At 39.0% G+C, this 22,017-nt stretch overlaps 1 protein-coding gene across 4 annotated transcripts in view; it reads right to left on the bottom strand.

Moving 5' to 3' along the window:
- Nucleotides 1-22,017, bottom strand: part of Adgrg6 (adhesion G protein-coupled receptor G6) — a 138,965-nt gene that overhangs the window by 23,806 nt on the left and 93,142 nt on the right. For all 4 annotated transcript variants that reach the window (XM_085842658.1, XM_021174750.3, XM_085842657.1 and 1 more), the window contains 12 exons: nt 21,648-21,713; nt 17,584-17,726; nt 15,040-15,151; nt 13,998-14,053; nt 13,270-13,480; nt 11,997-12,168; nt 10,339-10,479; nt 7,875-7,994; nt 6,510-6,555; nt 5,191-5,297; nt 1,669-1,796; nt 315-583 (listed from right to left, as the gene is read on the bottom strand). In XM_085842658.1, the coding sequence (XP_085698784.1) occupies nt 315-583; nt 1,669-1,796; nt 5,191-5,297; nt 6,510-6,555; nt 7,875-7,994; nt 10,339-10,479; nt 11,997-12,168; nt 13,270-13,480; nt 13,998-14,053; nt 15,040-15,151; nt 17,584-17,726; nt 21,648-21,713 (1,571 nt within the window). The remainder of the gene's footprint in view (nt 1-314; nt 584-1,668; nt 1,797-5,190; nt 5,298-6,509; nt 6,556-7,874; nt 7,995-10,338; nt 10,480-11,996; nt 12,169-13,269; nt 13,481-13,997; nt 14,054-15,039; nt 15,152-17,583; nt 17,727-21,647; nt 21,714-22,017) is intronic.

The raw sequence follows: 22,017 nt of genomic DNA on the forward strand, positions 1-22,017 counted from the left end.
CCTTTCCTGGCTTCCACAACAGGGACGAGTAGAACTAAGAGTTTAGCTGACTACTATATTTGGAAGCATAATGGGCTGTCAGCTGCTTCTGTAGCCCTGGCTAGGCTGGCCCTGGGCTGCAGAAATGAGTTTGTGGTGACTCTGGCCTAAGGCTTTCTTTTACTCCTGAATTTAGTGAGTACTGGTAAGGGTTTCAAAAACACACGGTGCTGGGGAACAGGGGATGTCCCTTCTCAGGATTTTCTTATCTTATACATGGTTTTCTGTATCTTCTGGGATGATGCCCGAGAAAGGAAGTTTTGAGGGAAGCTTACCCCAGCCTATGATGCAGAATTTTAGAATATACCGGTGGATGTAAGTGTTAAACACTTTCACAAGAGCAATGTACATGTGGATGGCTTCCAGCCCCATCCAGGTGAAGGTAGCCAGGAGGAAGAAATGCAACAGAGCAGCCACAGCCGTGCAGAGTCCAGCCACACCAAAGGAAGTGATCCAGCCATCCAGGAGGAAGATGAGATTCAGGAAGAGCAGGGCTGAACTCAGGTTCATCAGGATTCGGGAGGGATAATCCCTGCGCAGCTTCCTAAGGGCAGAGAAGGGAGTGTCATGCATGGAATAACACCTTACACCTATGGCTTAAATTCAGGAGTCAGTTCGTCTTTTCTACTGTTCAGCAGTAGGTAACTCCACCTAAGAGATATGTGGAAGAGTGAAGATATTCATTAGTTTTTGCCAGGCTACAAAGTGTTTTTCAATGTGATTTTCATTTCAAATCTGTTTCCAGTTGTTTCCAAAATCCCCAAATGTTTACACAGAATTTATATTTATTTATTTCCTTGTCTATTCTTGAGGCAGGGTCTTCTCCTGCAACTCTGGGTGCCTTGTAACCCACTGTATAGCCCAGGCTGTCCTCCAACTCGTCGCAATGTTTCTGCTTTGAGCCTTTTGAATGCTGGTATTAGGGACATGAGCCGCCACACCCACATTTTTTTTTTAACTTAAGAATTTCTCCAGATTTGCAAGATTTACATTTTAATTAATATCTTTATCCACTTGTATCTGTCTGTCTGTGTATGTATGTGCACCTGCTTTTAGATGACCAAAAAAAAAAGTCAGAAGGTGGCAATAAGGTCCCTGGCACTAGAGGTACAGATTGGTGTGAGTTGCCTGGTTGGGGTGAAAGGGTCCAGACTCAGATCTTTCTGCAGGAGCAGCCAGTGCTCACAGATGCCGAGCCATTCCTCTACTCCGACATTTTTATTTTCAAAGTAATTTCCCCAGAATTGTTTGATGTTTCTTGACTTTTAGTGAGTCAGAGATGCCTTTTTAAAAAGTTTCCTGTTTCAAGAATGTTTGCATACAATTCAAGAAGCAAATTGTCTTTACCTTTACAATGTAGCAAGTATTTCATGTCATTTTAATTTACAGAAGTGCTAATAATCTCTAGCCAACTTGAATTCACTTTATCAATAGAAATATGGTACTTATAAACTAAAATTCTATACCTGGAAAATTCATGATGTATGATCTTATGAGAAACATGAGGATTAAAGGGGAGACACAAACATGATTCATAAACCATAGAATTGTTTGTATGAAGCTGAGGCAATTTTCAGGCTCACATTTGCAATTGTTAGCACTGGGCTTAGCAAATGGAAATATACTTACTCAAAAGCAACGTATGTCAGGAGAGTTGCAGCTGAGAAAATGGCAGATATTCCGCACCCAATATAGGTAATGAACGTGAGGACTTTTGTGTTTCTTCCATCTATTTGTGAGGCACTCCTTGGAAGATCCTAACAAAACATGGGAAGCAACCATAAGTATTATTCCTCTTCCATGATAGTGACGCTTTATATTGCTAGAAGGTTCACTGTTGACATTAGAGCAGTTCAGTCTCAGGTGCTAAATACAGCAATGTCCATCAACATTGCCATAGCTACTTATGACGACACTCTAGTGGACCAATACAAGAAAGAAAGCTGAAGCATCATTGCAGAAGTAGGTACATACTGTCTTAAATCAGTGCCTCACTAATATAAGCTCTAAGAACCCTAGTGTAAGCCAAAGAGTGAAAACACTAAATCTCCAGCAAAAACAGAGTAAGATGCAGCTGCCTTGAATGATAAGTTAACAATCACACCTGTTTCTGAAGAGGTAGGGGCATGGGTATAAATGGATGCCGCTGTGAAAACATGGGCAATCCCTAGGCCCCTAGATGGTCAGGTAGGTGAGAGATGCTCAGGCAGGAACAGCTGGAGGTAGGTTGCTATGAATGGTGTTGAGTTGTTACGGACATTTCAAAGCGTGGCATGCATAAAGTTGGGTTCTTTTTATTTTTTTTCATAAAAGTGATGTCACCAATTGTGTTAGGATCTAGCATTTTTTAGTCCCTACAGGTTTTAAATGGCATAATTTAACGTGTCAGGAGTTGGGCAGAGTGGAAAGAAACCAACATGGATGGATGGGAAGCATTAATCTCACATGTTGAAGTGAACTTGAAAACTCTGAACCTCACAGGACAACCTTCCTTCTTCTCCTTATATGACGTACAAGGTAAAGATAAAACCTGAGGTAAGATCACTGATCTATCCTGGGGGAAGATGAGATTCACTTCCAACATGCAGATGTTTAAAAATGAAAGAAGAGATTTAATGAACATGCAGGTTAAACATTTCAATCTTGTGATAAAAGTAAACTTTTCTTTCTATATGTCAATTCCCTTTTGTTTTCATCAAATATCAAGAAAACTGGTACTCTCACATAGGTCACCCCACATAGAAGCAATATGTCTGGGTATGTGCGTGTATTGACATGAAGAAACAGAAGTCAGTTCTACATATAACTAATGCCATAAGACACACGCAGTGGTTTTGAGACACTGACACACAGTGGTGGAGATCAGTAGAGGTGAGAACCTGAAGCCAGAAAGTCTTCCCCTTCCTCAACAGCCTATGAGTTTCTCAAAACACAGGGAAGACACAGGCCCATGACACATGCGACAGAGTTTCTGTCAGTGCCATTTGACTTCAGAGGGGTGTCTATCTGGTACAGTTTCCACAGGACCAGCTAGAGTAGAGAAATTGAGAGTTTTGAAGGATGATCAACTGTTTCCATCTAGGTGAGGCAAATGAGACCAAATAAATAATTTTAAAAAAATCAGTACTTCTGCATAAGGACAGCAGTTCAAAGACAATTCTCACATCATGTTGTGCTTTCTGAGGATGACTACATGACAATTTCATCCTTCTAGAACAGCCAACATGAAGATATAAAAATGTCAAACAATAGGCAAGTCAGTTCTATAACAGAGACATGTAGAAAAGGACGTTAGGCATTTTTCACATCCACAGATCAAAGGACACAATGATGGGATCATGGGAATATTTAGACTCTGAGACTATCTTATGCAAGTGAACAAGAGTTTGTAAATCCAGAATAAAAAACTATGACTCAAGCGTTGTTGGCCTGGAAGAGCCAAAAGGCTGTAGGCACATTACCAAAAAAGATGAATTTTGGAAAGTGTTTCTTCCAGTGGTTTATAATCTTATAACAGAGGCCAAAAACAAAAGTGAAGGAATTCACTAACATGCAAATATCTACATATGTAAACTTAATATTTTACTCAGACAGCAATAGAAAATGCAGTGTGCATTTATAAACCCATAATAAAGTTTAAATAGAATATATTAAAACTGGCCATCTAGGTAATGTGCAGGTAAAATTGGGTTGCATATAAATGACCTCTGAGAAGTCAACTTTGTTACTAGCATCTATTAATCCATAAGAAATAAAATTCACAATCATTTTCAAACATATACCTGCACAGTGTTGACATGCTTAAATTAACTGAGCTAAAGTTCATATATCTGAATGACTTCTCCAAAATAAGTATTTTCTGAAGAATTATCTTTAGTCATTTTTAAAGAAAAGAGAAATATGAGAGGAAATGTAAATTTCTGTTTCAGATGCTTAGGGAAAACACATGATAGTTTAGTTGTTCAGTATAGTGAACTAATTATAGTTTGATGTCCCCAAAGAAACAACATATTTTGAGAGCATTAAAAAACTACTTTCTGTGATTCATCGCCTTTGTCAGTGACTTCTCCTTGCCCAGACAGTTTGTATCCCTGATTGTCAGTACACTTATGACCTGCGGATTTGTTATATGACAATGCCCATTTACACAGGCCAAGTAGTTCATCAGCCAAATACCACAGCCCAGAGTTGCTCACTCTTCCTCTCAGACCCCACAGGCAGAAGGCTGGAGGAACTCAGGGAAGAGGTGACTAGAACCTCGTGTTTGTGGTTCCAACTGGAAAAACTGTATCAGCTCAATTACTGTTACTCCCATCTTCTATAAACAAGCAATTGTGCTTGATCCCTTCATAGGAACTTTGTCAAAGCAATGGCCACAGTACATTCTAGATGTTCTGCATCCTAGATAGGTGCTTAGACAACACACACAAGTGTACCAGATAATGGCGCCCACAGATGACTTCCAACAGGCCCAAGGGAGTAAGATGGGTCATGAAAATTGAATGGGATGAAAGAAAATGATGTGGCCTAAATCTTTATGCAAACTCTTGAGTATCCTGGCTAAGCAGATATTTTAAGGATGAGAGAAAGGAGGAGGAGAAAGGATGACAACAAATTCTCCAAGTGAGAGAAACCTCCAACTATTATCTCTCTTGCAGGATTCGAGTCACAGACTCTAACTCCTAGGTGTCATAATGGATTATACTCTTCAGGAAAGAAATCACTTGGCACAAGATACAATATCAACTGGCAGGCAAGCATATTAAATAAAACATGAGGAAGACAAATCTTGATCGGAGTATTTATAGTTAGTTCACCTTTCTTCTTCTGTTGTTCTCTCCTTTCGTCTCTGTCTGACCAACTCCTTCTTCCTGAACTAAAGGGCTTTGTGAGGATATTTGTTTTCATTCTGGAATTGTTTCTTGTTAATGCTATGGAAAATGAGATAGAATTCTTTTGTGTGATGCTGTCACTTGGTGTAAATCTTCTGCTAAGCGGATGCTTCTTTATGACTCACGATGCAGGGTTCAGATTAGCATGATTAGGTTACACTATCTAGAATATATACTATTTCAAAAGCTGAACTTACACAAAAGAAGTGTGTCTTCTACAATTATAATGTGTCAAAGGAATCTAAGAAATTCCCCTTACCATCAGAACTCCAAAGTGAGTGAAGTGGCTGCACAGACAGATGGTCTCACCAGCATCCAAATCAGAGTGGGCAACACATCCTGAGGTGTTCCACCCGCCGAAACTTTCTGCGGGAAGAAACAGTGAGCTGAGAACAGCAGCATCTCCATGTCCTCTGTAAGGGAGGAACCCTTGTGCCTCCGCGGTTATCTGTAATATGGGCATCGTTCTTGTAGTGACCAAGATGCAGAGTGATTTTGATTCCTTGGAATTCGTCTCAAAATCTTTCAGGCAGCTGTTTCAAACTGTGCTCCACTGAAATACCTCAGGGCTTCTGCAGATGCTCATATTAATTTTTAAATAATGTTTGAAATAAACTTCTATAAAAACTAAAACTTCTTTTCAAACATCATGTGCTAATGAGCTCTCAGAAGGCCAAAACATTTTTCCTCTCTGGGATCAGACTAACATTTCAGGAAGACATACGAAAATGGGAGTTGGACTTAGCCTATTTTGTGATGCATACAGTAGTTATCATTATGAAAATACGGGCAAATGGCATGAGCACAGCTTCTCTGACTTGTTGGTATTATATTTGTCCATTTCTTTAAATATGTTATGGCACAAGATGATATTTCAACCAAGTATGAAGTCAATCAACATCTCAAAAGATGGTCAGCTAAAATACAAACTATAACTATACTGTCTATCTGTGATAAGAACACTGGACTGTATTTTTCATAAGCAACACAGCCAGTATGGCGCCAGGATTATTTATTAGCAACATGGTATTGGGGGATCCACAGGGAAGATGACTCTTCGAAGACAAACACAGGAGGTTTTTTTTTTTTTCCCCCACAATTCCCTTATCATTTCCACTCTTCGACCTAATGATTTGTGGATTCCTTACATCTTCCTTCCTGTCTTGATTGCTCAATAAGATTTTGGAGGTTATATTTTTCAAATAATCTGTGTTCTTTACAACCATTTCCTTCAGTAGCATCTTTTACCTATCTCATAATTTTTGTGACTTATAAATGTCAAATCATCTTATCTGACTGTGTTCAGCTGCAAGTGGCGACAATAAAAATGTATGCCACATTGAACACATAACTGAAGTGAGAGTGGTTAATTTGCTCAGAGTATGAGTCAAATATGCTTACTTCTTGCAGTGACAAAATGTTATTTAAAAAGTGAGAATTGATTCCCAAGCTACAGTAAACTATAGTTTGAAGCTCACTTGCCATCAAGCTGTGGTTTGGGGTGATATGGAGGGGGTGCTTGAAAACACTTAAAAGTCTATTCATCTATAATAAGTCCCCCTGGATTTTATGACTTACTGTTTTTGTTCATATCCCAGAAGGCACAGATAGGATGATGCACTTCCTAGAGTAACATAAAAATAAACATGAAAAACCATATTTTAAATTGATTCAAAGTCACAACTGAAAGGCAACCAATCAGTACCACCATGCCAGTACCATTTGACCAAGTCAGCAGCCTGGGTGTGTGTTCTCTCCTAGAAACTTCAAATGAACATCAGTTGGGATCCCCGGGAAGATTGACACTCACTTTTCTTGCGGACATTCCCTCTTGTTCTATCATTAAATACTGACTCTACTTTTATTCATGTTTAGTAAAGTTTTTTATAATTTAATGTTTGTGTCATCTTCAAAATTCTTCCATATGTCTGGGTATCTGCAAAAGCAAACTAAAAGCAGGTCCTCAAAGGTCAGTTGGATGCCTACAGCCAGACTGCATTATTCACAAAACATAGCAGGAGTCTTTGAAGGAATGCACTTCCTGCATAGAGGTTGCTGGAGATTTCTGGGAGGTAAGAACAGGGAATAGATGGGAAAATGTTCAATGGGGGCAGAGTTTCAGTTGAGGCAAATTAAATAAAAACTAGTAGAGAGAGAGAGAGATGTTCTCTACTGTTGACAAATTAATGCAAATGAATCATATACTTGAAAAAATCGTAAGTTCTACTAAGTGTGTTTCCCTAAGGGAAATAAACAAGTTTTCCTTTGTGGATGCTGAAGCAAATAAGGCCAAAGATGAATAAGGAGGTCTCTCCGGCTTCATGATAAGGGATAGTGAATTCGGTGTTTCAACTCAGAATCCTCAACTATTATCAACCTGCTCATGTCCTTCCTGATGATTGAGAGACCATTACTCCGAAGCTCTACAAAGATGAGTATACTTGTTTGTGAGCAGGAGAAGATGGTACATCTTCCCATAGCAAGTAGGTCGACAGCAGAGAGAGTCCTGAGGTAATAAGAATGCTAAACTTGGCAAGATCTTAAGCCACTGCATAGCTCCCAAAGGACAAGTCTACTCTCTCTAGTTGTGCCTTGAGCTTTCTCAGTTGCAATTGTTTTTGACATCAAAAGTCATAAAGAGACCATCATAACTCCACACCAACACCTGTATCTGTGTCCTTGTATTAGGAGATGCTCAAGACCTTTATTAACAACAGTAGCCCTCTTGGTCACTTCCATTCTCTTCTGATTCTTGGGTACCAGGCAAGAGAGATTCACTGGTGGCTGCTGCCATTCATGGTGCCTACCTACCTGACTAGCCCATCTCCCTTCTAGAGGATGGATGTCATGCCGAACAAAAGGTGTTAACATGGTTCTTTTATTATTTACAGTTCTCTGAGAATGGTGTGAACTCCCCAACCACTACCTGTGGCATTTTCTTACCTGTGTTCTGGTGTGTTTGATTTTGATTTGAACCGGATCTTTCAGATTCTGGATAGTAATGTTTCCAATGCTGCACGCCATCACATAACTCACGAGGACTTTTCTTTGAGATCCAACATCCTTTGAAAGAAAAGAACAGATTGCGTGCACAAGTCATAAACACACACTTGCATGCTCCAAAGTAAGCAAATGGTCAGCAACTTTTACACTTAAGATCTTCAATTCTGGAACATCCTGTTTATGACTTGGACTCACTGGCTTTCCTGAAGGGTCTCTGCTATTTCCCTTATTACAAAAAAAAATATATTGAAGGGACAGCATGAACCAGCGTTATAAGGGACTGTTTGAAGTACTCCATTCTCCATCACTGAGATGATGCAAGCCAATTGACAACTGTAACAATACAGACTCATCAATCATACAGACTCATAAAGAGCTGTGAAACAATGAGATCATTTCCCAACCCTAGAAAACAGATGAAATTATTTACAGTGTAAAAATTAAAAAGGAATTCATCATTTACACCCATGCCAACAGCCTGATGTGTCCACCAGTTTATACCTAAATGTAATTGGGTTGGTCTGAAGTCTCACTCAGTACATCTGCCTTTTAGTCTTTTGGACTTGACAGAAGATGAAGATTTCACAGAGAAATTAGGTGGCCAGAAACATCCCTGAATCTGTGCTGTAAAATGACTTGGAGCACCAGTCTGTCTTTCTAGCAAGTGCTCTGGTTTTCCCTTCCATCTTGTTTTCTTGTCAAACTTGAATGTCTCTATGCCAGTTTATAAGTCAATTGTATTAAAAACAATTGTGCACTCTCTTAAATTCCAAATATAATTCTAGAACAGAGTTTTTGATTATTTTTTTTATGTTCATTACTATCAACACAGGTGATGGGTTGGGGATGACCATCATTTATTGAAAATTTTCCTATTATTTCTATAGCATGGGGAGACTGCAGACTCTTTACACTGGTGTTTTGTTTTATATATATAAATTTTTTATATTTATATAAATATGTATATATTTATGTATATATACACACACATATATATTTGTTATATATATAATTGTAGAAGCTTCCTAAAATAAATACAAATATATGAATGTATACATGTACATGAAATATACAAATGTATATTTCATATATACAAATATATGAAAGAAATCTACATGGAGTCACCAAATAATAATTAGACATGTTATACTGCAAAGCAAAAACTTGCAGTTCCAGGAAGGGCTGTATATTTTTGAGTTATTGGCTAAGGGGCCCCATGGAAACCCTAGTTATCACAGGCTTCTGTCAAGGCTATAGATTGCTCTCCACAAAAATGATGCCCCTACTTCCGAAGACAACACACATTTCATCAAGCCTATATGCATTGAGTTGGTCTCTAACTCAAAGTTTGTATAAAAGTCTAAGTTCCATTTATATTACAAATGAACATTTTACAAAGCCTGTGTCTAAAATATTTGCAGAAAAAAGTTTTAAAATATTGGAATTATATTTTTCTATATTCATTCCCTTTGTCTCACCCCTCTCTCTACTCCTCCTCTTATTCTCTCTCTCTCTCTCTCTACACACACACACACACACACACACACACACACATATGTATCCCTGTCTATCTCTCTCCCTCTCCTTCTCTTTCTTTCTGCTTCCCAAGTACTGGGATTACAGAAGTGTGGCAAAAGGCCCAGTCATTTTCTCCTCCTTTAACTGAGTGGGTATAGAGTGAGCATACGAGAAACATTCCTGTGGACCTGAGATTCAAAATGTTCTTCTGCACAAGGCCCACTACTGAACAAACACTGGTACCTTGAATTTAACTGCTAACTCTCCTTCTAAAGAAAGGGTCCAGCAAAATTCTCTCGATAGGGTTGGCCTCATAAAGGCAACCAAGGGTCACCAGTGTTTTCTGGCAGTGGATCATCTAGTATCTGAGCTGATGCCAATAAAAATGATAATATGTGCATAGCACAATGCCACTCTACTTTGCGGATATGAGAATGCCAAAGGTCATTTGAAATACTAATGCAAAAAATGATTAAAGCCAAGAATGCCGCTCATTATGTAAAAGGTGCTTCCTGCTGAGTTAAAAAAAAATCCTTTCCTTTGGTGCACAAATGCTTTAACTCTAGAGGCCTCGGGGTCTGGAGAACAAAAGGACTAACAAATAATAAATAGTAGCATCATAACTAACTCAATTTCTCATTATATAGTACATCTTAGCCTGATACTTATTTTTGAAATTCAAGTAAGTCCATACCGTTAAAGTGGAAATTATTTGAGTAAGATATTTAAACATTTATATTATTTTTTAATTTCGAAAATATAGTAGATTAATTTTTCTATAACTGTTGGTGTACTTCAAAGGCATCTGAATGTTTTAACCTCTGAGCAAAGATAGTTCCTTTAAAATTGGGAAACACAATCACCAATAACCCCAGTGAGTTCTCACCTGGAAAAGGCCGGTTTTGTTGAAGAAAGTGAACTGTGCTCTCCTGACCAATACAGAATCTTCGGGACTTAAATTCTCAAGCAAATTTGGAGGCAAAATCACAGATGCCAGTGGATCTGCCTGTCCATTCTCGAAGTCCATCTGGCACACACAAACACATTGGTAGAATAGTTATCATGAGGGTAACGGTAGCCCAGTCCCCAGGCTGAGCCAGGTGAGAGAACATGGCAATGGCCATGCTAGCCAGAGCCAGTGTTGGCCTTGACCTCCACAGAAGTCTGGCATTCCTGGATAAGTCGCTTGCAGTCATAGGCAGAGATGGCATTCAGAGTTCAAACAAGAACACCTTGATTCTAAATCATATCCACAGTCTTAGAGACCAATGAATATTTTTCAAGTACAAGAGTGGGATTTTAAAGTGTAGGTGGATTTCAATGTTTTCTCCACATACTATGGGCTTGATCTCACTTGTTTAACTGCACAGATCAGTTACCTCTGTCAAGAAACAACAGCTGCTTTTTGCCTTGTTTTGACACCATGGCCTTCATTTGAAATGAGACAAGTGGAGAGTGATACACTTTGAATGGAGAAGTCGCACAGAACAACTCAGTCTTGATTGACACTGGTCGCTTTATGGACTACAGACTGAAAAATAGCTAGATGAAGAACAACCTCAGATACCATTTTTTCTCAAACTATAACTCAGGCCTTAGAGATTGTCTGCCCTCACAGTATGAGAGAGACCAGGGGAGCTTGCCCTATTTAAATATGAGAACCCCTGATAAACCCCAGAACCCTAATCTAAACAGAACAAAAAAGTCTTCTCATATCTCATGCCTAGACCTTTTCTTTTACTTTCATTGTAATCTATCTTGAGAGCTAAAAACAAAACAACCCAATTATGCTCTACTTAGATCTTCCCACAGATCAGGAATGGTGTCACATTTATTGGGTTTGTTCTGCTTGCTAACACTGACTGGAACATGGTAGGTGCTTGACAGTTATTGAATGAACTGTGACTTTAACATACCCAAGAGGGTCACTTGAGCCCCAGATTACTTGTTCAGCCTAGTTTTGTCTTTGGCTGCCTACCAGTGCCGAGCCACTACATTGTGGCTTTACACCACACGGTCCCAAGAGCAGCAGCCACTGAGCACTTAACTAACCTGGACATACTAGAGTTCCACACAGAGGCTATCATCTCAGAAGCTCTGAGGGCAAGGCCCAGAATTGTTTTTAATATGTCTTCTCTGGATCTCTAAAGTCCAGTATTAAAATCGGTGGCAAGGAGAGGGCTTCTTCTGTACCTCTTCCCACCTGAAGGTTGTTAATAAGATTTTTATCTCTTAAAACTGGTTTCCAACCTATACTTCAACAGGGCGGTCTGTACTCACGTGCTAACATTTAGCATCTTCTTGTCTCCTTTAGAAGGTACCTTTCATCATCTAGGTTATGAAACATACATCTCCTGTACTTCTATTTTACCTATGGATGCTGATGCCATTTTAGTCAATGTTCAGATCTATCTACCACCTCATAGATCAAGACTTCCTTGAAGTATCCAATATTAAGGAGCCAGTGAATTTGCTCTCTGTCTCATTAGTTAAAATGAAAAACAAAAAACAAAAAACAAAAACAAAAAAACATGGTTTTGTTACCTGGAAATACGATTCATTATTGCTTGGAAGGCCAATGCTAAAATTTGAAGGTGCATTTGTTCCTGGAATTAAGGATGAGACTCCAAGGGCCAAATTCTGTGTCTCAATGTTCACATGTGGGGTGCTATTCAGGTCTATTTTGAAGGCTAGCTCGTCAATTGTTTTTAACGCTCTAAAGAAACACAAACAACATCTCTGTTAGATTAAACTGTGTTTTAGGTACTGGCTGCATGACAAAATTCTAATAAAGAAATTGTTTTTATGTTCTTGGATCTTAGTGCATACAGCCATAAAAAATTGTAAACCCCAGTGCTATCAGCTAAAACACAGAATGACAGTAATTGATTCATCCTCAAGAAAACTGAACTGTCTATTATTTATTATTATTATTATTATTATTTTATGTACATTGGTGTTTTGTCTTCATGTCTGTCTGTGTGAGGGTATTGAATCCCCTGGAACAGGGGTTACATACAGTTGTGAGCCATCATGTGGGTGCTGGGAATTGAAGTGAGGTCCTCTGGAAGAGCAGCCAGTGCTCTTAAGCACTGAGCCAGCTCTCCAGCCTAACTGTAGTGTCTTAAGGACAATCAGCAGCTAAGTCAACAGGAATGAATTTTGTTTTCCACAAATATTGTTTGAGAAACTGAAAGATACTGCAAAAGTATTTGCAATGAATTAAGTAGAGATCAAATAATCGAGAGAACATGCTAAAAATACATTTTAATCAAAGAAATATTACTTAAAGGAGGGAAACAGAAGAAATTAAAGACCCTACTGTCAATAACAAGTGAAATGATAAAATACAAAGAGATGTAATTACTCCTGTTCTAGGCTTTTTCAGTTTAGAAGATCACAGAGCTGTATAGAACAGCAGACTTACTGTGGTCGAGTTATAAAAATCATGGATAACCAAAGTTTTAGAATGAACATATATTACAATGTACTGAGTATGCTTTGGGTGGGGTGGGAGTGGGGCTTTATATATGCTTCCAGATAAAAAGTCTAATTACTTTGTAAATTATACTTCTAAATTAAAGAACTTTGGAGTTTACTTTGTACATGACCTTGGGAAACACTGATGTATCTTTTTTTTTCTTCTTTTTTTCTTTTTTTTCTTCTCTTTTTTCTTTCTTTTTCTTCTTTTTCTTTTTTTTTCTGATGCATCTTAATGAGTAGTGAATTATGGAGTGTGAGCACAAAGCAGGCAGAAATGGGGAATGTTCTCAGAACACATTGGTGGCATGCAAATCTGCCGGGAAGGGATACTCACTCAGTAGAAGACTCAAGCAAATCGCTATCTGAACTGCTTAAGATATTAGAAAATATATTCATTAGAGTGGAGCCGAGGGTGATGTCAATGTTTTCTTCTTTGTTCACAATCCGTTTGACCTGTTCTACAATGCTGCTGATATTAGCCGAGGTGAGGTTCTGCCCATCACCAGTTAGGTTTAAAATCTCATTGGCCACTTTATTTGGTTGTCCTAGAAGGAGAGAAAGAAACAACATAACGTTTGCCTGGACCCTTTGGACATTTCTAGGAATAGATGGTGTGAATAGTTTATTATACAACTTCAGGAAGTTAGCACTGCACAGCCCTCACACATCTTCATAAGGCAATACTTCTCTATGCACAGGGACAGATTCCTTAAGTATGGTACAAATGATTCAGAGGAATCAATGTTACTTCGAAGTTGTTTTCTACTTGAAAATAACACGGAAATATGAAAACATGGATAGAAATAGCAATTTGCACATTACATTTAAATCCTTTGTGTAAATTCCTTAGCACTTTTATTTCCCTAGGTTATGAATATGAAACAAAGTTAATATGCAGAAAGTTATATTTTCTTACTAAAATACGTGAAAGATTCATTTGCCCGAGTTTTAATATTACAGTAATATCACACAGCAGGACATCACATCTGAAAAGAATAAAGCGTTGACAATGGTAAGGTCACTTCACTCTGTTCTTGGGAAGGGAAGACAAACTGAACTCACTTGAACAGTTGGAAGTGTCGACAGGGCCCCAGAAGGTTGATGTTCCATTAGAAAGGCTGCAATAATTACCAAACAACAAAATGACATTTCAATAAGAGGCATTAATGAAGTGACATTTAACAAAAGCAAGTGTTAAGTTTCAGGATTTGCCTTGATATCTAGCTAGACTCCCTTTGAAAAGACTATTACAAATGATGCTGAGAATCCTTTTTGGAAAACCAATCAGAAACTTGCACTCTCGAAGGGAAGTTCCGGCTACATTCTGCATCCTGACCTCACATACATGGTCAAGTGCTGCTTTAAGGGCCTTTACTGGAAAACTCTAATTTCAATTTCACATAACTCTGGAGAGTAGATTTCAATCCACGTTTATAAAAGAGGAAGTGCATTTCAGAGAAGCCAAGGAATTTTCCCAAGACCGCGAGCCAAGAAGAGGTAGGGCCACATTTCAAACATGTGTCCATAAATCTTACAGCACTGCTCTCTTCTCTACAGCAAGTGTCAAATGTGGTCCTTGATCCCAGGGACTCACACTTAGGCACTTTCTGTTCCTGAATCCTTCCCAAAGAACTAACTGGGCTCCAGGCAGAGGGTGGAGGACTAGATATGCAGGGCGGTTTGGTGAACCAGCGCAACTGTCTCATCTAAGGTTTATTAGACATGCAGGGAATTCTTGCGTCTTGGCAGTCTGTGTCAACAGGCTGCCCAACCTGGATCTAATCTTTATTCCCCTTCTGCCAATTCTCTCTTTCCCAAACTGGGTAAGAAGTCATGGGGGTTTGATGCATGTTCTGAGACCGAATTGGCTACAGGGTCCTTTGCTCTGGAGCCAAGCTTTGACTTTCCAATTTTCTCAATCTTTTCTTGGAGAGAATCTGATTAACTCACTGTTAGAGGAAAGCAAGCTTGTAGGCAATATTTTTCATCATATCTATCCACCCGTATGCGTGTGATTCTTAAATCAATACAATGAATGATTACTGCTGTGACATGGATAGTAAGCTTAGACATGTGAGTAGTCAAAAGACAAAGAAGGAATTACCACGCTCGAGTCATAAAAAAGCCAGGCTTGTTTGGACATGGTTGTTTGTAGACAGAGGGTAAGGTGGCTGGCCAACTAAAGCCGTCTGGATCCTCCAAGGCGCTACACATACCTAGGAGAAAATGAAAGTCATCATAACATAGACCAGTCCTTAATTTTCTGAAGTTAAAGGTATAGAATAAAAACCAATGACAGTCCTGGGAATTTAGTAACTATTTATATATTACCAACATATCCAGTGTTTTATATTTAGAATTTTTATAAGTTAGTAAGGATATATATAAATTTGAGATAAAATTATTATACCTTACAAAACTATCTTATAATAAAAGGACATAGTATAATAATGAAATGTTAGTGCTCATTCCTATAAACCATTAACTACATATTAGTAAAGGAATTTCAATCAGAGAATAAACATGATAGGAATTGAGAACAAAGCCTGAAAATTTCAAAATGTAGTGCAATTATTTTAAAATGGGGGAGGGAGGATCAACCTGTGCAGGCAAGTCTTTATGGCTGAGCTGTAAGCATCATTTTCTAGCTGTTCTTGTGATGTGGACTTCCTACAAGCTTACTGGAAAAAGCAAAGCTAAGGAAGTTCCAACAAGCCAGATTCATCTGTCTTACCTCTTTTATAAAACTCTCCTACTCTTGTGTGAAAAATACTCTAGGTCAATGGTTCTCAACCTGTGGGCCGTGACCCTCTTGGGGGTCAAATGAACCGTTCACAGGAGTTGCCTATTGGCTATTCTGCGTATCAGATATTTACATAATAATTATAATATATTTACATTACAGTTATGAAGTAGCAATAAAAATAATATTATGGATGTGGGTCACCACACCATGAGGAGCTGTATTAGAGGATCACACCTTTAGGAAGGTTGAGAACCACTGTTCTACATCGTAGTAATGGAAAAAAATTCAGATTTTATCACGGAAAATGTCACAGTCACAGCAAGATACCAACCACCACAATCTTCTAGTGCTGAAGAAACAGTAAGTCTTTCTGAGAATGAGTATTGTAGGCACCAATTGAAAATTCAAATAACTTTCCAAATTGCCTTTTGAATTCAGGAGGTTTTAAGCTTTCATTTTCAAATGCCATAAACCCTTTTTCACAGAGTCACTTCTAGAGAAATGTATAAAACAATATGAAACAACTAGTATAAATTAAATATCCAGGTATGCACAGAAAGCTGTCCTGAGATCATCCACCTTTTGAGGACAGATGTGGGTGGTCCCTCAGGGTTGTGTGGTCTTGTGTTTCCTGCCATTTGTTCCAGTGCTTCTTTGCAGAGAGACCCTTGAGTATGAAATGGGAGTTCTGGCTGCTCTCTGGAAGCCTGCTTGTGAGAAAGCATGTACTTTCACAAAGCCCCAGATACTGTTTAGTACTTCATGACTGTGGCTGCTATTTACACATATCCACCTCTCTGATGGTCTTTGTAACTCTGTGTGTTGACATTGAATGGAGATGGGCAGGTGGTTTCAGAAGTGGGCGTTTATTGCACTGGATCTAGCCCTGGTTGGTAGCAAGCTCTAGGGGTGAAGGATATAGCAGTCCCCATATCCTTACTTCAACTTCTTAGTGCACCAGAGGCAAAGCAGCAAAACCTTCTTTTGTCCCAATTTCTATGAAAGTCCCTAGTTAGAATATAATTGCTCCTAGAACAACACCGGAGCGATTGTTTTTGTTGTGTATGGTTTTAGTTATTTGTTTGTAAAAGTATACCACTAAAATTTACCCCCCCCAAAAAGATGCTATCTTATGCTAAAGATCAAAATACTTACAGAAAACATGCATAAGAATGCAGATAAGTCCAAAAAGAGACTATACTCTTCTGAGGTGGGTGAAGCATGAGGTTTCTTAACAATACGAAGCAAAGGCTAAACAATGGTGATGTGTGTTATATGTGATGACTTCAGAAAAGACCTCTAGGAAGAGGTGAATTCATGGCTATCACTAAAGTTATATAGGTGAAGGTGAGTGGGTCATTATAGTAAAGGGTGTGCACATGATCTGACTACGAAGGGGCATGGGTGCTTGGGAAAGTATAGGCTTTGCCACATGTATCATGGGAGCTTAGGATGTGGAAGGTATGTTGCTGAAAATTGATTCTCTGTTCAAGATTCCTGACTTGCTCCAGTGAAGATAATATCATCATTCACAGACAAAGAATACAACAGTAAGAGACGTTTTATAGTAAGGGACTTATCTACAGTGGTTATTTTATGAGTTCTTGTAAATGCATATAGACAGTGTTTTACTCCTGTAAGTGGAAGCCAATGATAGTTAAGATTATTCTGGTACTTTGCTCCTTTTAGGATGAGAAAAGATAAATACAAACAGGCTGCCTCCTTCATTCCCTTAGATTCCAAAGTATTGAGACCATCTTTAATGAAGTTATACATTTTTAACAGTCTCTATATAGGAAATTTCACCATTAAAAATATACTTTATACAGACAGATAACAAAAGAAGAATGTGTGTGTGTTACTTAATTCTACATCTGTAAATCACACAAGCTGATCACGTACCCAGCTGGTTCACGTCGACTTCACACAGCCTCAGTCCATCCTCTAGTGATGCATTGTTTGTCATAAGCTTTTGTTTAATCTTCTCTTCATTCAGGCTGACGTTATTGGTAGCATTGTAGACTAGAAGAGCCCAGAGCACCAACCTATAAAAAAATACAATAGAGATCTCGTGCTCCCGGGGTTGCTCACTGACTCAAAATTTTTTTGGTGGGAGAAATAGAACATGGATGCCATGTGTGGTGATTTGAATATGCTTGGCCCCAGAGAAATGGCACTATTCGGAGGTGTGGCCTTGTTGGAGGACATGTGCCACTGTGGGGGTGGGCTTTGAGATCCTATGCTCAAAGCTCCACCCACTACAGAAGAAAGCCTCTTTCTGGCTGCCTACAGAAAGGTCTTCTTCTGGCTGCCTTCCGATCAAGATGAAGAATTCTCAGCTCTCCAGTACCATGTCTGCGTGCATGCTCCTATGGTTCTTGCCATGATGATTATGGGCTGACTGGACCTCTGAAACTGTAAGCCAGACACTGTGACACATAGAGACTGAAAAGATCAATTAAGGAGTCTTGGTCCTTAGCTGGGCAGTGATGGTGCATGCCTTTAATCCCAGAACTTGGTAGGCAGAGGTAGGTGGATTTCTGAGTTTGAGACCAGCCTGGTCTACAGAGTGAGTTCCAGGACAGCCAGGGCTATACAGAAACCCTGTCTTGAAAAACCAAAAAAGAAAAAAAAAAAAAAAAAGGAAGTGTTGGCCCTTCTCTGTGGTACAAATTATAGTGTTTGCACTACCCGGACAGATTTTACAAGATAGTTCCTTAGGATTTTATCATGGCACCCCAGTTTTTAAAGAAATATTTATATATTTAATATATATAGTTTATATATTATATAATAATATTTATAGCATCCACTTAACTCAAAAGGGGACATATACTTAATTCTGCCTTGTTTCTGTATGCTCAAAACATAAAAATTCAGAGGGAAAAATCGAATTTATACTGGACTCTTGAAATTGTTGTACTATTATTTACAAATATGATGCATGCCCATAGAGGGAGCTTTTACAAATGCTCTGTATGGTGAAAAATTGTAAAATGAACACTCAAAATATACAGTTTGGTTACTACACTTCTGCAAATGGTTTTAGAATGTGTGACCTTGAAAAATATCTGAATCAAAGTAATGTAGGAATCAAAATGATGTAGGAATCACAGAGGAAGATTTAAAAACCCCTGTCAAAACATACAACTAAGCCATAACCTCAGCTTTTACCAATAGCAAACCTGAAAGGTAAAGTTCAGCACTGAGATGGAGGTCCCTGAGGCAGGGAAAGGAGAAAGCTTTTTACTGCTTTATGTGAGAGTGCTGCATTTACATTCCCTCCGTATTCTGAAGAGAAATGAAGAAAGTAACAGACTGTCACTCTATTATCCAGAATGGTTGCTATTCACTCGCCCAAGAGAAGAGGAGGCAGGCTTCCTCAAAGTACAGAGGATGGAACACTCAATTTATGAAATGCTGTCATTAAGAATAGAAGTAAATAAAGAATGAGAACATATGTGACGTCAAAAGAAAAATAAGGAATAAGTAAAGTAGTCATTGTTCAAGGGTAGGTGAAGTAGCTGCATGGCGGGTCCTCAAAAAACAAATCTCAAGGACAAAGTCACTGCTCTTCTCTCAACGGCTTTCACTTCTAAAATAAGCCACCACTTAACACTCATGCATAAGCCAGACTTCAGCATGAGGCCAGCATCGATGTGGACACTTGGTGTACAGTGAACCCTTGATCATTTCCTAACTGGCATACGATAAGGTGTCTGGTGATTAAATGGCTGTTGGAAGGAAAGCATTGCCTCTCTGGTTCCCGAGAACTCACAGCCTTGTTCAGGACAACACCCTGATGTACTGTGGGAACCTTCCAATGTATTGTGGGTGTATTCAATACATGAATAACACGAACCATTCAAGAAGTAGCCAGCATTTTCACAATCCTTATCTGTGCTATTTTCCTTCCCCATCTGAAAACAGAAACTGCTCTATGGTTCCACAACGGTCAAGGTCTATCTTTGTTGCTATCAGCCAGTCATTATTTGTAGAAGCCAGACAGACACTCTGTGGTTTCAGGTTCCTTGCCTGTCCAAGCAATGATATGCAACAGCATTATCTGATGCTCAAGCTGCAAGACTAGATTGAAAGGACGAGTTTGGGGAAAGGAATGGAGTAGCCTGTGCGAAAGGAAACCTAGGACTTTGTCAGCGAGCACAAGAGCAGCAGAGAATAGGTTTCTGAAAAGAGGGGGAAGCTATAAAAAAGACAATGCTGAGAATTTTTAACAAAGGAAAAATCAAGTAAGTGGATTTTCCCACAAATAAGATTGGTTCATTTGCCCTATAATTTTCTGTGAAATTATTCACTGGTTTGAAAGACCAGGAAATGGAGATTTTATTTATTTATATTTCTTCCATGCAAGAGCTTCTGAGATTCTGGCCCACACCCACTGTAGCTGATGTCTAGTGTTATCAGGAATAGAGGAACCTCTATGAGTAAGCTGGGGGAATGCTTAGTTCCTAAGGAAGGGTTCCAATGGTCATACTCCAAGCTAGGATTGTCCCAAATGTTAGATAAACACCCATAGTGGATCCTAGCTGCTGCTGGACCCATTGATGGAAGCTCAACATGATGTAGTAATGACTGCGTGAAAACATCACCTTCCTAGGAGAAAGAGAAGAAGTTTTATCATTTACCATCCTGAAATATGTTACTCTGTTTTCAGATCATAAAGGAAAATGAATGTCACAATAAAAACCTAATCAGACAGTGTGGTTCGGTTTATTGACCACATATATAGAAATGACAAGGCTTAAAACATTTGTTTCTGAAATATTAAATAGGAACGGAAAATAATAAAAGTTTTCTGGTCAACTCTCAAATAAAATTTTATGTGTATTTCTCATGGTAGCAATACATCATTGTCTTCAAGGCTGGGCTATTTTTTTTTCGGTTTTAAAAGAAATGCTTAATTATATTTTGGAATGCATGTGGTGTGTGTGTGTGTGTGTGTGTGTGTGTGTGTGTGTATGTGTGTGTGTGGTGTGTTCTATAGAACACATGTGGAGGTCAGAGGATAAGCAGTACGAGTTGTTTTTCTCCTTCCACACTGTAGGTTCTGGGGATCAAACTCAGGTCATGCATGTTTACCCAGTGAGCCATTTCACCACCCAATGGCTGCATTTTTATGACATCAGATCAGTAAATTAAAACCTAGTGACCTTTCTAAAAATATTAGCCTTCCAAATGATTTTCACAGTTCTATGGAGATCAGATACACAACCCTAAGACAACTTTTTTTTCTTTAGTTCAAGGGTTTAATTGTTTACTTTGCAGCAATCTGAAAGGCTGATCCTTTGTGCCAACTGGTGGTGCACGCTGTGAGCAGCCATTAATCACCTATGTGGTTAAGTCATGATCCTGAAACAAATTTTAAAATGGAAACTTTAAAAATAGTGATGATGGCAGATATTAAATACTTGGCTCCTATTATTCCTATTTTTATGTGCCATCCCATGTCAGTAGAATCTTAAAATAGAGCTATTTGGGGTATAGTTCTGAGGCTAGAACCTAGGACATAATAAATGCTATGCAGGTGCTATTAATACACCCTGACTTTTGCCTCCTACCCATGAGCTATGGGTATGGCCTATGAAGGACTTTTGGGGATTTTGAACAGGTAGTTGTGGGTTTTGACGGGCTACAGATGTTAGCCTTGCTCACCATCCCTCTTAAGTGCCCTGCTTCTCAAAGACTTTCTGCAGACTTACATTTCTACTCGTTTTCCCTTTCAGCATCACATATGAGAAAAATGTAGCATGCAGCCATGCTAAGGAGATAAGCTGGATGGACTGGGCAATGAAAACATTCTCCCTGATCACTGTTTCATGTTTCCTCCAGACAGCCAAAGTCATGAGCCAGGGGAAAACAACAACAACAGCAGCAGCAGCAGCAACAACAAACAAAACCAAATTTAAAAAAAGCCCAGCACACTTTCCAGGTCTCCTTGCTATTACCTTTTGTCATCGTCCATGATGTCTCTCTTGACTTTCATCCTGTCCTCTCCTACTTTTTGGTGAAAACTGTAAAGACAGATACATGTATCTGTTACCAAGCTCATCCATTGTGTCTGGTCAGTAGCAAAACTGTGGTAGCTGAGAGACTGAAGAGGATGGAGACTCTAATACAACTTTCCCAAATGTGTGTTCTGTGGTGCCCAGGGCTGTAGAGTGGGATAACTGCGCATCTGTGATCTCCTGGAGTCCCATGGTGGATTTTAGGACATCACGGACCCTAAGACACTCCAAGAAAGAATCTGCTTCGCCTACCCCCGAACTTATTGGACAACTTGACCCCTCCCCTGTGCCATGCATCTCTGAGGTTTAA

The sequence above is a fragment of the Mus caroli genome, unplaced genomic scaffold, assembly GCF_978045245.1.
Source record: "Mus caroli unplaced genomic scaffold, Mus_caroli_1 scaffold_9, whole genome shotgun sequence".
Taxonomy (NCBI): domain Eukaryota; kingdom Metazoa; phylum Chordata; class Mammalia; order Rodentia; family Muridae; genus Mus; species Mus caroli.